The 17,294-nt window shown below is 38.2% G+C and overlaps 1 protein-coding gene across 1 annotated transcript in view; it reads right to left on the bottom strand.

The window, feature by feature from the left end:
- Window positions 1-6,742: 6,742 nt before the first annotated feature.
- Window positions 6,743-17,294, bottom strand: part of MYO5C (myosin VC) — a 33,490-nt gene continuing 22,938 nt past the window's right edge. The window contains exons 31-41 of the mRNA XM_065733859.1: window positions 16,912-16,963; window positions 16,556-16,721; window positions 15,138-15,225; window positions 14,323-14,421; window positions 13,207-13,361; window positions 12,043-12,132; window positions 10,674-10,824; window positions 9,962-10,244; window positions 8,765-8,939; window positions 8,184-8,264; window positions 6,743-7,944 (exon numbers count right to left, since the gene is read on the bottom strand). Coding sequence (XP_065589931.1) covers window positions 7,792-7,944; window positions 8,184-8,264; window positions 8,765-8,939; window positions 9,962-10,244; window positions 10,674-10,824; window positions 12,043-12,132; window positions 13,207-13,361; window positions 14,323-14,421; window positions 15,138-15,225; window positions 16,556-16,721; window positions 16,912-16,963 — 1,493 coding nt within the window. The 3' untranslated portion in view covers window positions 6,743-7,791. The remainder of the gene's footprint in view (window positions 7,945-8,183; window positions 8,265-8,764; window positions 8,940-9,961; window positions 10,245-10,673; window positions 10,825-12,042; window positions 12,133-13,206; window positions 13,362-14,322; window positions 14,422-15,137; window positions 15,226-16,555; window positions 16,722-16,911; window positions 16,964-17,294) is intronic.

The raw sequence follows: 17,294 nt of genomic DNA, 5'->3' as shown, positions 1-17,294 counted from the left end.
CTGGAGAGTCAAATAGTGAACATATTTCCAGTCTTCGGGGACTATGCATTCAGTCTGCGACTTGATACTACTCCTGAGAAAACGGGTGAGCTGGGAACTCTCTACTGAACAGAGCTAGCTGTAGAAGTATGTGATACACGGCACGTATTTTGTGGGCCTAAGTTAGCTAATACTATCATTAGCTAACCATGCAAAATAATCCAAGCAAGTTAGAGTAAGGGCATTTGGGAGCTTAAGTAAAATAAATTAGGCTCGGGTTAATTTCATGGATAACTTATTACAGTATCAACTTCAAAAGAAAAAATGTAAACATTGAAGAAGCAATCAAATATTTTTGCTCCTCCCTTCTCAGAAAACCTAACCATACTGAAGGTGATACACTTTTAGCAGTGCATTAGCAATTGCTTAAGTTCTATACAACTGAAAAAAAAATCATCACAGTATTAGAATTTAATCTAATTTTGACTAATTTAATCTGAAACAGCACCTCAATCTGCAGCAGTAGATAAAATACAGGTCCTCCTAGTTTGTGTTCTGCCTTCAGGCAAGTTTCAAAACACACCAGCACAGGCCAAAATGCTGTGAAAAGATCCTGTATGGAAGGCATGGTACGTGGACAATGTGGAAAAGCAGTAACTGGGGCTTTGCAATGTCATTTTCCATCAACAGTACAGTAATGGCTGGTATACAAAACGTTTATTGCTGTCACTTTGTACTGACCACCAGCACTCCCCAGAAAGATGACCACTTCCAAACTGGCTTCTGTGTGCTCAGAGGCAGGGAGCTTCCAAGTTGCCCAAAACTGGGACAGGTTCATGTAAGACAGCTTCTGTCTCTGACTCTTCCCTGTGGAGCAAAGGCAGGCTGCCCCTTGGATTTGAGCAGTTTGGGGCAATTTTGAGGCAAACACTCTGAAAGCAGTCTGCTTTATATATAGCATCACTCTGTGTAGCTGCTACAGAAACATTCAGCCACCAAGGACAGTGACTGCCACAATCATAAACCTGATTTCTGCACATGGCAAATAACATTGGGAAATACACGCAAGGAAGGTGGCACTGTTCCATCAATAGGAACAGTGGAATAGGAAAATGGAAGGTCTAACTGTGTCACAGAGCATTGCCTACCTCAGAAGGTAGGTATTTATTTTTAGAAAGTCACTCAAAAATTCCCCACTGAGATATATATATATATATGTATATATATATTATTCTTTTTAAAACTGTAAGCTAATTTTCTAGAACTTTTGGGGGAAGACTAGAACAGCAAACAGGCTGCATTCCTATTGATTAGCACCAATCTCCACAATGCACAAAACCCCAGAAGGGAAAAGATGCTTTAGCCTGAATGGCTAAATGATGATCTCGGGATGATCTCAGTGCTGGGTGTCAGCAATTCCTGTTATCTCTCCGCATACATTGGTTTTGGGGAAATCAAAAAGACAGGCTGATGAAAATGTATGTATGCAGCTGAGTCCTCCTGGCATCTGAAATTAAGAGATGCGTATGCAAATGAGAAGCTGCAAAAGGCTCAGCCAGTTGCACACCACATTATGCATGCCCATGCACAAACACCTGCACAAGCGTGACAAGGACATACTGTGCACTGTGATATAAGCCCAAGTATTCCCACAGCTCTGAAAAAACAGTTTGAAAAAAAAAAGGATGCTGCTTTCCTAACTGTATGTATTTCAGCATCAGTGCTAAGGACTGTGTTTTTTTGTTTCATTTTAATCTTTTTTTTTTTTTTTTTTTTTATGAAATAAACATGAAGAAGCAAGCTGAAGCCAGATCTAGGAGAAAGACTGGGATCCCAGCACAGTGCTAATACAGTGCCTAACAGGCTGTTAGGGACCAAGGCAATTCCTGCTGAAGTTTCAGTCTGTTTCCACTTAGCAGCTGTTTCTGGTGGTAGCAGTCTAACTTCCACATGGCAGATAATGAGGAGAAAGTTGCAGGAACTGTACATAGCAAACAGCCAGTTTCCTGCTGTTCCAGAGTGCACTAAGTCATGCAAAATTGTACTAGATGAATTGCTATTTATAGGCCAAGAAAAACCTGAGCAAAGCAGCAGCTTCAAAGTCACGAGAAGAGAACACACAGGAAGGAACTGCTTTTTGCCTTACAGTCACTGCATCTAAATTTCCTTCTCAGCAAAGTGACAAATGACTGTGCTGTGTCCATCACTCAACTGCACACATTATCTGCAGTCATCACATCAGCCTCTCTTACTGAATTTTCTAATCACAGCTAGTTAATTCTTTTAGCATTCCTGCAGAGGTCACTTCATCTGATGCTCAAATATAACACTGTATTGGAAGCTGTTCATTTACAGTTGTGACTGGTTCTGGGGAAGGAGCAGGGAAGGGATTCTGTAAGTGCTGTTACATGATGGTTCAGGAGGATGAAATAGTACTCCAAGCTGGAGTATAATCAGTACAACAAAATTCCTAAGTTTGCAAAAGCAGTTTTGGAGACATCGCTTCAGTTGCCATACGTACCTCAGTACGTACCTTAGCTTTGTATCTCATTAAAAACAAACAAAAACAAAAAAGCAAACAAACAAAAAAACTCCTACCAGGAGTGTGGATTATCACCTCACCAGTAATTGCTGGAGATTAAAAAGCCTCCAGCATCATCCCTTCTTCATGCAGGTATTCTGGCAGGGCTTCTGAGGTTGTACACACACAGACAGAAGAGGCAGGACTGCTATGCAGCCTTTTCTCACTGTTTCCTCATCGCAGCTACCTCCAGCTCCCCCAGGTTCCTCACCCAAGTGCTGCACATAGCATACCAGACAACAAGGTCTCAGTCTGGGGTGGGCCATGCAGAGAGGACTTCACTTCTGTCTGAGGAGAGCTGAAACAGACCAGCTAAATCCAATCCCTCAGTCTCAGCTGAGTCAGCTTGTTGCAACACTTCTGTATTTTTAAAACTTTGTTGAAGGGTGATACTCAAGATCATAGGCTAAGCAGACTTGCACACATATACCTTACAGCCCAGCTCAGGTGGGCATATAACACATGCATAAGCTAAGGAATGTAGTGCCCCAGGGAGAGAAGTCCTGTGGCCCCATTCCAATAAAAAAATAAAAAAACATATCAATGAACCCGGGGTCACATCTGTTTCAGGCTTATGGAATAACATCAGGTGTCTGCAGAGCTATTTATTTGAATTAGAAGCAGCCAGCCTTCAGGCCTAGCAATGCTTACTTCTGTCCAGAAAAATCCAACACAACTGACCATTAACACATGCAGCCCCTACTTTTTGCAGTCTGTTCACATTCCACCTGATAAAATCAATAACATACCATTTCCACACATAGCGAGCAGTAGCTGAGCTGTTCTGATTTGATGTAAACAGCCCTAAGGGGCTTCTCGTTGGAGCACTTGTCACATGGACCAAATACAATCGCTAAAAAGGTCTGGTCACACATATCTGTGGTATGAGAGAGCTGAAAGAGAGAAGAAAAAAAAAGGTGTGTTCCAGTGCAGTGCAAAGCTTCCTGCTGCTGCTGCCGGCTGCTGCAGCTTAGGCAGCATATAGATAGCTGTAGGCTGGATAATCTCTGTGACTAATCTTTGGAGCTTGATGAACAGACACTGTGTGCAAGACAGGCACAAGATCTGCAGATTGGAATTTCATACAGAAAAAGCAAAATATGTATTTTGCTATAACCAGCATTGATTGCACACTGTTGTAATGTGCACTGTGCACACTGATTAATGACATGCATGACATGCTTATTCTTAGTTTTTATGTAACTAATGCCATTAGACAATGGCCAGAAATGCCCAGCAGCTGGAATGGTGAGAAATCTGAGCTGATCTCTCTATATATATTTTCTCCACTGCATTATTAAAAAGTCAATATTATGTATTATTTTTAAAGCTGACAGATGTCCTCAGATTTGCAGCCATACATTATGCACAATGCTCTGCTTGAGCAGAAAGCAATGCTTTGGCACTCTGAACACCAGGTCATTAAGAATCCCCTTTTTGTTCTCAAGCCAGGCATCACTATGAACAGAGCATGATCATCAAAGGAGAATGAGAAACCCCTTGAGTCAGACAAACAAACAATAATATAATCTCAATCTTCTCTTTACATTTTTCATGGGAAAAATTTAGTATTTCCCAGTTCTTAAATACATATATAAATGAATTTAAAAGCTTTCATCCGTATTTAGCCAAATACATTGCTAATGAGTTTATGGATAAGAGAAGAAGCTATTAAAAAGGAGATTTAAATGAAGTGAAATAAATGGAAAGAACTATGCAGATTTCAGAATCTGTTTGGCTGGCCATATACAAAAACAAAATAAAATGTTATTCTGTGCAGTTCCCTCCATTCTGCTTTCTTATCCTTATGAATCTCTAAGCTTGAAACAGGAGATGGCAAACTCAGAAATCCCATCCTGTCAAATCATCAGAAGTTTCTCTGTTGTCTCCAGGAGTTGTGTAACTTCATCCCAAATTATGCACGAAGAAATCTGTCCTGACATGAACTACATCGTATGAATTTGAAATCCACACAGAGCTTTCAACAGCTATATGCAACCTTTGGGCTTTGTATCCCATTGGATGAAAAACTACAAATGTGCCCTGAAGCTTTTAATGCATGCTTTCACAAACAGTGAGCCCAAGACCCCAAGCTGCTACGCTTGCAGGGACCTTCCCTGGAGTAGTTTTTCTAATAGTGTTAAAGTGAATACAACAGGGTTCAGCTGCGCTACGGTCTTTAATCTGGATAATAATGTAACTTTTAAAAAGCCCATAAGTATAAAAAAATCATTAACAAATATGTCACAATGAATCTTGTTGATAAATGCCCCACATTGCCTACCTTTTTCAACAGCAAGAACCTGGAGATTCTCAAGCTGAGTGAAGAAGCTGAGTGCAACTGCCACACAGAAGGACAACCTCCCTATTAAGGCTTCTTAGAGGGTATTTAAGGCTCAGCCTCTCTGGTTGTGTCACCTCAGGTCAGTTAAGTACTAACAATTATAATTTAGAGACTTTATTAGAACTGTTTTCTTTCAGAATATAAAACAGAGAATATAAACTATTAAGCAAAATAGGCAATGTCTGCCCATTACATACTACAGACATTTCAAATTTTACAGTTTAAACATACTGTGGAGATGAGTGGATGCTTGATAAGTTTTCCAACTTATCAAATTCATATTCTGAAATATGTTAAATTTACTCCATATTCTTAAAGAAAGTTCCAAGTCAAAAACCTGTCCATAGTGCTGTCCATACTCATTCTCCTTTGGGATATACATCTACTATTCACCCATTTTAAGACAATAACTTGAAAATCAACAAGATTAATAACTGCTGCTTTATTGGATTTTTTTGAAACTTGAGAGAAATTTATGAAAACTACTGAAAAATTTTAGAAGTGCTGAAGGTCACATCTGCTAATCCATCCTAACTTTTCTTTTTTTTTAACCCAAACATAATGGAAACTTAGGATGGAAAAGGATCAGCTACGCTGCTCAGTTCAGTTGCCAGGAAGTGCAGGAGTCACGTGCCTAAACACATTCCATAAGCAATTTCAGCACCTTCCCACTGCAGTAAGGGTCATCATTCCATACTTTTCCATTTGAATGCAATTGCTATCTCCTTTAGTGTCATTCTAGGAATGTTAACCTCAGAAATGCTTCTTCCATGTATCTGCCCTTCATTAATATTGCTCCCTCTAAGAATTACAAAAGACAGACTTTAGTACCTACACATTGGCTGAAGGTGTTAACATCAAATACACAATAAATCCTCTCAAACTCACTTATCATCAAATGTCAGAACAATTTCCCTCCACCAACCATTTTTGTCATACATACATACCTTCAGACACTTCTTTGTGATGTCGATGCAAGACTGCACTGTGCTTTCACTCACGCCATGTCAGGTGACAGACACACAGCTCCAGTAAGTGCAAAAAAGGCTATATGCAAATTACAGCAACTAAACTTGCATTCATTGAAATCGGTGCAGGAATTCACCAGGAGCAGCAAACCACCCTGACAGGAAGGTACATAATATTGCAGCAAAGCAACTGGACCAGTAAATAAACACTCGCAGCACAATACAGGACAGTATCACAGGACACGTTCACTTGAACGTTCAAATAATTCCAAGTAAATTCTTAATAATAATTCACTGAACATATTTGCATCACTCAGAACACTACACATTGATTTAAAAGCTGCTTTATTTGACAGATAAGAATATTAGCCTACCTACACATCTGCAAATTTTGTACAACTTTTACAGCTGTTAACAAAACACAAAAGTGTTCCTTCACATACTCTTCACAAGTCTCTGCAGTTATCACCATGAATATGACACTGTTCAGAGTAAATAGCAAGGACAGCATGTAACAAAATATTCTTCTTTATATTTACACATTTTAAACACTACATAATACAAAATCAAATGTCTCCTCCTGGAATATTTAAATTAACTAAGTTAATTAGAATCCCTTCAATATTTCTAAGCTTTAGTACCGTATTTCCATAATAACCTTGCCAGAAAACTAGCTGTATGTACTGAGGAATTTCTAATGACAGCCATCACTGCAGCACGGTGAATGTTGATTCTGGCAGGGTCTAGTGCTAAAGAAAGTTGTTATTCTTTGTGTTCTGCCTACAGGAATAAAGCTGAACAAAATGAAAAGGAGACCACTTCTGTTTCTAAGGATCCTGCAATTTAAAAATGCAAGGAATTAAATGATTTCAGACCATAGCAGCTGCAATCATTCCTACTCAGTATCTGAACTAGAGAAGGGAAACAAGCAAAAAAGAATGGGAGAAAGATCTGTATATATGTGCATACTTGGTGTATGTTCCTAAAGACATTACATTCAAGATGGACCCAAAACAGGACTCCTGTTTTTTAAAGAAATTAGCTAATTATTTAAACTTAGATCACAACAGGAATTTTATATCTGACTTTTCTACTCTGATAAGTGATACAAAAATCCAGACTTCATTGCAGAGAACACAGCTGAAGGCTGCCTTCAAAAGAAGCACCCAAATTGCTCCCCTGGCTGAAGAGCTGTCTGCTGTGCCTGAACTACAACTTCATTCAGCATGAGTGAGACTAGCCAGCATGCCTGCAAAGACTGCGTGTTTATTACAGTAATCCTCTCAGACCAATCTCAGCCTCTCGGGTACAAGGTAGCTATTTGCATTTAAACAGACAAACAAACATAAAAAAGCCCGAACAACTGTGGGAGGACCTTCTATACTGCCCTTTACAGTCTTCTAGAGAACTCCCATGAGTGACTAACTTCGTGAAAGGAATAAAGGCATTGAAAGCATAGAAGGGTGAAACAAATTCAGGACAGCAAGACAACAGAATAAAGTTATCTTGGAAAAAAACTTCTGTTACAAAGAGCAAATAATAGAAAACTGTACAGTAGTTATACTGGTCCCTATGTAACCTTTCCCTATGACTATTGCTTTAAGGTTACTGACAGAGAACCAATGCAAACTTGTCATACACATTCTTTCCTCATGAGGTTTCAGCCACAGAACTGTATGGCATTATGTCCAGCTGATGTCATTACTGTAGAACTATAAAGAAGAATAAACAACAGTAAAAAACAGAGCAAGAAATCACAAGCTGAAATGATTCTTATTTTTTAAGTCTTGACTCTAGAAAAGTTTTTAATGGCTTAATTCACAGTAAGCTACCATACCAGCCACCAGCTGCAGAAACAAAGCATGGAAGTCTACTCGGCCTTACTCAATCTCTGAGACAGTACAAAAGCACTAGTTTTACTAAACCCTTGTGAGAAAGCCAAGTTTGAAGCTGCTGGGGACTTGTATCATTTCCAAAGCATGTGGAGAGGGTGTGAAAGGAAACATCACTTGAAAGTGGTATTTGGTATCAAGCATCAGCTGTGGTCCATCTTCACGATTGTTTAGCATAGCCTGAAATTATAGCAGAAAGGGTAAGAAAATGTTTTCTAATTAAATCAAACACGTTCTCATTGCAAATCATGCTTTCATGTAATGTTAAGGACACTGCACTTAATCGATTCCCAATAAAAAGCTGAGCAACATAGTCAGTATTTGACATAAAGGTCAAGTATAAATATGCACCTACAAATACAGTGTGTATGAAGTACCTTGTAACTTGAATATGAAAGAGAATAAATGTAGCTCTTTACCTGGACTTTACGAACAAACGATGGAGTCACTCTCTTCTCAAAATCATCTATTGGAGTGTATGAGTTGAGGATCTTAACTATCTGCTCAAATGACAATAGACTGTTTTAGTAGGTTACAAAAAGTGAAGAAAGCATTAAAATGACATTTGTATTGGTATTTAATTGAAGTTTCAATATGAAAATTCAAAATAAAGTGAGAATTTTGACCTGTAACCTAATTATTTCTTGCATACAAAACCACTGCTATGACTCATTTCCAAAGCTGCCAGCAGGATCAAGGAGATGAAGAACTGATAAAACAAAACAACAAAAATGCTTCTGACAAAGCAAATAAATAAATAAATAAATCATTGTGGATTAAAGAAGTGAGATAGAACAAGGCAGACAGGCATTCACCACAGAAGTAGTTAAAGAGTTAACAGTTGGAAATAAGGAGTTAAAAAAATCTAACATAACAAGTGGTGACACAGAAAGCTGATGAATGCTGTTTTTTTTTTTTTAAAAAAAGAAAGGCCAATAGCTCTTTGCAACAATGATGTCATGAAGGTTGATGTTGGCATCAAAAACAAATAGTTCATTACCTGCACAGTGGAAAGTGATGTGCAGTGTTCACATATTTCCTTGGCATCATCATCAGTGATCTTTTTGACCTGAAGGAGCCAGGCTGCTTGAGAAAGAGGCTCTAAAGTTTCTTTGGCATGGCTGCTTTGAAGATTCTTGTCTTTAAGCCATTCTTCCAAATAGCTGATATTACATCTAGGTAACCATGAAGAGACAAGAGAAATGTTAGGTTCCCTCTGTCAAACAAATCACATTCCTCTAATGCAAAGTTCATATTGTTGTAGTAGGCATGGCTGGGACACCAGGATGTGATGCAATAGGCCCTCCCTTGCTCTGTGAGTGAGCAATCCATATCCATACAGTTTAAATAATAATAACAATAATAAAAAACCAATCACAAATATCAAAAATCAGCAGACTGTTAACTGTTTAAGTTTAATCTCTTGTATACTTTTATCTTTTTTATTTATTCATCTCTTAAAGATTTGCCAATAGAAAGCAAGTTACTGGTTTAGCTGTTAGCACTGGCAACTATATTTTAGCACTATATATATTAAAAATCTTAATTTACAACTAAGCATATGAAGGAGATCAGAATAATCTTCACACATTACAAATCAGGCTAAGATCTAAAGGATAAAGAAGCATTCTTCTAGTAATATTTTGAAATGGGTCAGCATTTGACTGATTTTCATTCATGCAGACTGTCTAATGGAGAAGAAATGAACTATGTATACTTTGCAAGAACTGTTTGGAATGTATTCTCTTCAGGCTCATAAGACATCTGACCGAAACCCACAAGAGGCTCTGTCTCAGTGCTTTCTTTCCAAATGATAGAGCATAAAAAGCGTAAGTCTGCTTTTGTCTGTTTGCCAGATGGGATGCTCTACCTGCTTACCCTACTAAGAATACTAGTTGTCATCATAAGCCAACAAGCATAGGAAGAGTGCTAAACATAGGATTGACTTTGAGCTCTCAGCTGACACCTTCTCCATTAGTGTTTCCATGGAAAGTACAGTCTGTAGTATCCTAAGCAGAAAAAGCTTAGCTCATTAGGCAAAGACCTATCTTTTCCAAAAGAGTGAAAAACAGTTGGCTACTTCCAGCAGAATGGTCACAGAATATCCAGTGACACAGTGATAGAGGACTAGGTGACAAAAAAAAATGTTAAAAATTCATTTTGAAGCAACTACTTGCTGAAAGCTTCCTGGCTTTACCTTATCTGCATTCCTTTCCTACAAGAGCACATGTCCTTGCGGAGGAGGAGACTATTGAGGGTGACTGCTCCAATGAGAAAGAAAAGCTGCTTCACTGCCTGCTTGAGAAGCTCAGAGTCCAGGCCATTCTGGCACATCGTACTATAAAAATAGCTGAGTTGCTGCAGGATAGATGTCATTGTGTAGGCATCCGTGTCATCTATACTAGAGGAACGTTTACGGAACCCTGTAGGTTTCAAGCCAGAAATTCCCTGGAGACTTTCATATTCCAGCATACCTGGTACTAAAAGACAATAGAAAATAACTGTAAGACTAATACTCCTATAGCTCTTCAGTTACATTAACTTAATTCTTGAACAAAATATAATTCCATTACATTTTAAAATTTAAATAATACTATAAGAATACAATACTGACAAAAGCTTCTGAAGCACACATACACAAAAAAAAAAAAAAAAAAAAAAAACAACCTTATTTTTTGTAGAATTCTGGTTTGTTTCAAAGTATTATCCCACGTAAGGAAAGTGTTGAGAGGAAAAAGCCCTTAGGGGATATAACATTCACATACAGATGTGCAAAAACATGCTTGCAGGTACTCATGTATAAATCATCAGGAGAAAGAAGTCTGTTCCATCCTTTGCCAGGACGCACTGGCTTTGTACAAGTTCTCCATAAGCTACATTTATCTTAGGTTGGACTTCTGCTGTCTTACCGATCATGTGCTGAATGTTGTTCTCCATCACAAGAATGAACTGGTGATAGATACGAATGGCCAAATCACTGAGAACTTGTCTGTATTCTGAGAGATCAAAATGCTTCAAACAGTTCTTATTCTGATGTGGGGTGTTGTATTTCATGAATTCCTACAGTTAAGTTGTAAATACAAATATTAGAAATCAGAGAACACTATCATTATGAACTAAGGCTATATACTAATACATATATTAGCATAGTACACTCTGTCTCCGGCCAAACAGACTCAGAATGAGTCAAAGCATCTGCTATCTTCAATGGACACTTCTGGTTCTGGACTTCCTTTACGTATTTTCCAGTTAATGTTTAAGCTTACTCTGTTCCAAAAACTTACTAAAGCCAAAAGAAAGGCTTGCACATATTTCAGTGGACTTTGAAGCAATTCCTAGATTACTTAAACAAAAAGCATAAACTACTTCATTAAAAAAAAGTTGTTCGAACTCTGTTTTCAGTATCTATCTAAGCTTTCATTTTTGTAATTTTCATCAGGAAAATTCTGATTTCAAAAATATAGATTGAACCCTAACTTGTGTGAAGTCTTAAGCATTCATTTCAAAGACAGATTAACACTCAAAGTTCCAGATTCAAACTTTTCCCTCTTTTTAGTGTTAAAATACAAAATACTGTTATTTATTACAATTAAATGTTCCTTTCATTCTGCATTACGTGTTAGCAATAGAACCACAAGGGGGAGAATTGCTTTTTATACAGTACACAGTTACAATAATGCCAAGTTTTATTTGCTTTAATCCTGAAAAGCATATTCTTACATAATTATTCCATTTCATTCAACTTATGTAAGTTAATAAAATGTGTGATATTGTACTGATAAGAGTTTGCAATTTAAAAGGACTTTGGATTCCACAATGAACCTACCTTAAACAAGCAAGTTAAAAAAGGGGGATGGGGGTAAGGAAGACTACTTCATTCTATTGCTCTTTTTTAGAGGATTTCCTCTGTAATCTCATACTGGTAGGAGTAAGTCTTCAAAGTGGTCACAACTATAAAGCAGTAAAGCATTTTATATATATGTAGGAGGGCATCAAGTCCAGCTCACATTAAACTCATGTACAAGAACTCAAACTATGTTTTCACAGTCTTTAAATGGCCTCAGCACTTTAACGCTTTGATTTCACTCCATCAGTTAGTTCTATACTGGCTAATTGTATGTGTAAGAAATGTCACCACTGCAAAGCAATACAAACATGTAAAGATTTTGAAGGAAAAGTGGTGAGCTGGCAAATAATTATCTGCTGATTATCTCTATTTTACTTACTGAAGTCTGACAAATGTAAAATAATGAAATTCTTTCATGAAATCACTCCTACCTCTTCCCCACTGTACTGCTTCAAACAGTTAAGAAAATAGTATGTATTGGAAAGCCAAAAAGACAACATCTCAAAATCTTCTGAATTTTCCTGAAAATGATAAAGCGATCTTATTATGGCATTGCTTCATTTCCAACCTGAAGCTAAAGATCACTACAGAATCAGCAATAACACCTATCTATAGAAGGAACATACAGCATATGTAGCATTCCAGCTATTCAAATCATTCTGGGATTTTTTTCAGTCTAGTGAACACAGTGTTAAATACTGTTTAAGTCTACGTAAGGGATAGACTGAATACATCAGTTTGAACCAGTGTTACAGATTTCTATCTGTAGCACTGGAGTGTATAAGAGGCCTTCCTGTCAAAGTGTGAACAATGTCTTCATACAGAAATGAAACTGAACTATGAATAAACTCTATTCTAATTATGGATGTCTCCTTTTTGTTAGATAAACAGGCAGAAGTATTTCTTATGGGTAAACTGTGGTATTAATTTGTGAACCAAATACAAGCATTCTCTACAAAACAAATTCAACTGCATATAGCGAGGTTCATTCCTACCTGTGCCACGAAGCACGCCTGGTGTCTTACTGCATCACAGATACACAACAAAGCCTTATCCTATCTGAATTTGTAATGTGTAAGAGACAACAGATTAATGCTCCTTGTATATAACCTGGATTTGTAACCTGGCTTAATTGCAACCTCATTCATTCAGGTAGTAATGCTGAAGTACCAAATGACTTGTTAAAAATGTTGCACCAGTAGAACTTACATGAAAACCTCCTAAAATTCTGACACTTGTCTACTGACAAATATACTGGTTGAAATTTCCACCCATCCCAACTTTTAGTAGCATTGAAAGCACAGCTTCATTTAAAAATTAATTAGCCACTCAATTTTATATGTACAATATTTGAAATTATTTTGTTTTATCCATCTTTGGATAAAGATGTTACCATATTCAGCACAGGAGGACCTTATCTGTAGGCTTTATAGGTATACTACTACCGAAGTCAAAAAGAGTGTCACTAATTATAATTATTTGTTATAGGAATACTAGCAAATGCAAGTATCAGCATTTCCCAGGTACCATGCACGTATCTTATAACCTTTACATTAAAAGCAAAAAGTAGAAGTACAGCCAAATGTAATTCCTACCTTAACAACTTGTTTTATACCATCGATGGTTGCATTTATGAAAGATTTCAGCATGTCAGCATCATTGAGGTAATCTGCATACCTCACACACATGAACAGGATGTGAGCTGGAAGGCCAGGTATCATATTGACTACCACTCCACGTGGCTTTAAATCTGCATAAAGAAGAGTGATCAGGTTCTCTGTATAAAAGTACAGAGATTTAATGTGTCATTCTGAAAAAGACAAGCACCTTTACGCTCATTTCTTCAACAATGAGACACTTGATAATTACTATACTGATGAATTGCTCCTGACTGAAAACTTGTATAATAGTATTGCTTTGCTCATGTAAAAGCATTAATTAAGTTTTCCAGAAAGTAAGGACAATATTGAAGCAAATCCTGGAGTATAGCATGGGCTATGCAACATGGGATAACTTCAAACACTGGCCTGTATTGAGCTATTTTTAGTAGGATCCACGATTTTCTGACATTGCTTAATGATACATATTTGTATTCACAAATAAAGTAACATTCACAAGGTTGAAGTAAGGTTGAAATAGGTGAGAAAGTAAGGAAGAAGTTATTTCCAAGTAATAGTTAATTAGAGTACTAATGTGCAGGGAGAAATTGCTGAGTTCCTACTAATGGCAAGCTAATGCAAAAGGCTGGTTTGGCATAAGATCAGTGACTCAGAGGAAGGGCAAAATTCCCCTACAAGTGAAATGTGAAAGGACAGTTCTCATCAGTGAATGAAATTACATGGAAAAGACAGACAAGATCAAGACACCACACATGGATATATACCCAGTGACTTACAGTCTTTGTAGGTGAAGAAAGTAAATTCAAGTTCCAAGAATGCTTTTGAGATTTACAGCTTTATAAGTGAACAAACAGTAAGGAAAATGTTAGAGTCAGAATTATGTAGAGTCAGAGATAAATCATTTTATATTTGAAACAATTGGCAGTAGGAAAAAATAATATAGCATCTCCGAGTTATATTAGTGGGAAGAGAGTGAGATAAAGCCGAGTTTGAACAAAAATGAAACATGGCATCTTGTAGTTCTTGTTGTAGTGTTGCGTTCTATGCCAAATATCACTGATGACCATAAAATTCCAAATATTGCTAAAATACCAAGGATGAGATTTTGAACAATCCTTTCTTCATCCTCTTTTTTGTACTCCATCATTCCAATGTACTCTTTGGGCAATGCTGACACATGAACTTCATTGCCTGTCAAACATAAAGCAGTATTTACTGCACATAAATGAATAAGTCATCATTCATGCATTAGAACAAACTGTTGGGGAAAAGCAGTTCCTCTGTGATAGAGAGCACAGTGCCTGTTCACATGAATGTTCTGAAGTTACAGTTCCAAACACTGAGTTAAACAACATTTGTATTGCTTATGTGAACAGCTTAATTGGATTCAGTGGAATTACTTGCACTAATAAGGCAAACAAAAGGCAGTGACACACCCCTACCTTAGTCACTTCTGCACCCTTGAAGTGTATTCTATAGTAAAGCATTACTTGCTGCACAAGAACTTTGTATGAATTTACTTCCTATCAGTAACCATCTGAACTGCCATCTGAATGCCAATAGGAAGACATATTCATCTGCAAAAGTAACCTCCTGTTGGCTGAGAGACAGTTTGTGTCAGGGTGTATTAACTTCTGTTGACAGAACCTGATGCCTCTGAAATAAATTTTATCATATCCATGTACACCCATTTAGCTGCAAAACAACAACAACAACAACAACAACAAACATAGGGAAGGTCTTTTATAAAATTTCTCTCGATGATTTCCTGACACTTTTTCCTGAGGTTTTAAATCCCTAACCCCTCATCAAACTCTTCTTTTTTGTTGTTATTTTTGTAAAACTACTTTCACTGCAACACAGACTGAACATTCAGAGTTATGAAAAAAGATGATATAACAACACACCTTTTTCGATAGTCTTGGTAAGAGTTTTGATCTGATCCTCCAATTTTTTTATTATTCTATCTTTCATGTCTAGTTCTTCTTCAAGGTCCTATAATAAACAAATCAAGAGTGTTCAGAGCAATGGCAATAAAGAAATGCCTTCTAGTGCTACATGCTATTATCACAAATAAAGAGCGTTACAGTGTATCTTACATTTTCCAGAAGAAACATGAAACCTCTGTACTTTTTCCCTCCCACAACAGACTGAGAAAACTTTCTTTGTTTTTATCCTGTATTTCAAGTACAGTTTCTTAATGAGGATTTCATTCTCCTGGGGAAACTGGCAGCCCATGGTGTGGACAGGTTCACTCTTCTCTGGGTGGAGAACTGGCTGGAGGGCCGTGCCCAGAGGGTAGTGGTTAATGGAGTTAAGTCCAGCTGGCGTCCTGTTACGAGTGGTGTCCCCCAAGGGTCAGTTTTGGGGCCCATCTTGTTTAATATCTTTATTGATGACCTACATGAGGGGATTGAGTGTATCCTCATTAAGTTTGCAGATGACACCAAGTTGGGAGGATGTGTCAATCTGCCTGAGGGTAGGGAGGCCCTTCAGAGGGATTTGGATAGGCTGAACAGCTGGGCTGAGCTCAATGGGATGAGGTTCAATAAGACCAAGTGCCGGGTCCTGCACTTTGGCCACAATAACCCCATGCAATGCTATAGGCTTGGGGCAGAATGGCTTGAAGAATGTAGAGAGGAAAAGGACCTGGGGGTGTTGGTTGATGCTCGGCTCAACATGAGCCGGCAGTGTGCCCAGGTGGCCAAGAAGGCCAACGGCATCCTGGCCTGTATTAGAAATAGTGTAGCCAGCAGGAGCAGGGAGGTGATCATCCCCCTGTACTCAGCTCTGGTGCAGCCGCACCTCGAGTAGTGTTCAGTTTTGGGCCCCTCACTACAAGAAGGACATTGAGGCCCTGGAGCGTGTTCAGAGAAGGGCAACAAAACTGGTGAGGGGTCTGGAGCACAAGTCTTATGAGGAGTGGCTGAGGGAGCTGGGATTGTTGAGTCTGGAGAAGAGGAGGCTCAGAGGAGACCTTATTGCACTCTACCACTTCCTGAAGGGGGGTTGTGGTGAGGAGGGGGTGGGCCTCTTCTCCCTGATAAATAATGACAGGATGAGAGGGAATGGCCACAAGTTGCGCCGGGGAAGATTTAGATTAGACCTGAGGAAACATTTTTTCTCTGAAAGAGTGGTCAGGCACTGGAATGGCCTGCCTAGGGAGGTGGTTGAGCGCTGTTCAAGAAGCGTTTAGATGAGGTGCTAAGGGATTTGATTTACTAGTTTAGTGGGTAGGGATGGTGATAGGAGGATGGTTGGACTAGATGATCTTGTAGGTCCTTTCCAACCTAACGTATCTGAGTCTATGAATCTGTTTCCTCACCATGTTTTCCACAGTAAGCCGAGTTGTTTCTTGCTTTATCTTGCTTTTTACTTCAGCCCGGATTTCATCTTGCTTCAAACCATTGCTCAGCCCCTCCATTTCTTGGGTTATGACATTCAATCTCTCTTTTTCTTTTATGTCTATTTCATCCTGGATGTCATTTATTCTAGAAATAGACAGGAAATGTTGTCTTCTGTTAAAGTACAATCACATCACACTTACCCATTAGCTGTACTCAATGCTACAGGGTGAATCATACGTTGGAGGTGAGACTTCAACTGTTGGTTTGCTACTCCCAGCTTACAGCACTTAGAACAAGAAACAGAGAATGAGAGACAGGACAAAAATCTATTTACCGTCTCAGTGTTCTGTCCCCTTCTGGCTCATGATGCAGCCGGTTAGACATCTCTTTAGCGATAAAATGCAAAATGAAAGAAAAACAAGATCACATTTGCTTACTGTTATGTATAATATTCAGTAAGAGCTTCTCTTAAAAACATTATTTCATTTAACAAAATGGAATGATGTCATATAATGTATCAGATAATTTTCCGATTACTCCACACAGAGGATTTGGTGTGCTAGGGAATTTCAACACTACCCACTGCAGTTGGCAGTAAAACTACTTGCAAATTATAAAAAAATATGTTGCACTGGAGGACACCTCAGTTAGAATGATAACGGAATCCTCAGCAACTTATGCTTTCCTGAACAGAGAAGAACTTTGAAACAAGCAAAT

This window comes from Cyrtonyx montezumae, unplaced genomic scaffold (assembly GCF_038088225.1).
Source record: "Cyrtonyx montezumae isolate F1298 unplaced genomic scaffold, pur_monq_1.0 scaffold_17, whole genome shotgun sequence".
Lineage (NCBI taxonomy): Eukaryota > Metazoa > Chordata > Aves > Galliformes > Odontophoridae > Cyrtonyx > Cyrtonyx montezumae.
This window is presented reverse-complemented; position numbering and strand designations above follow the sequence as displayed.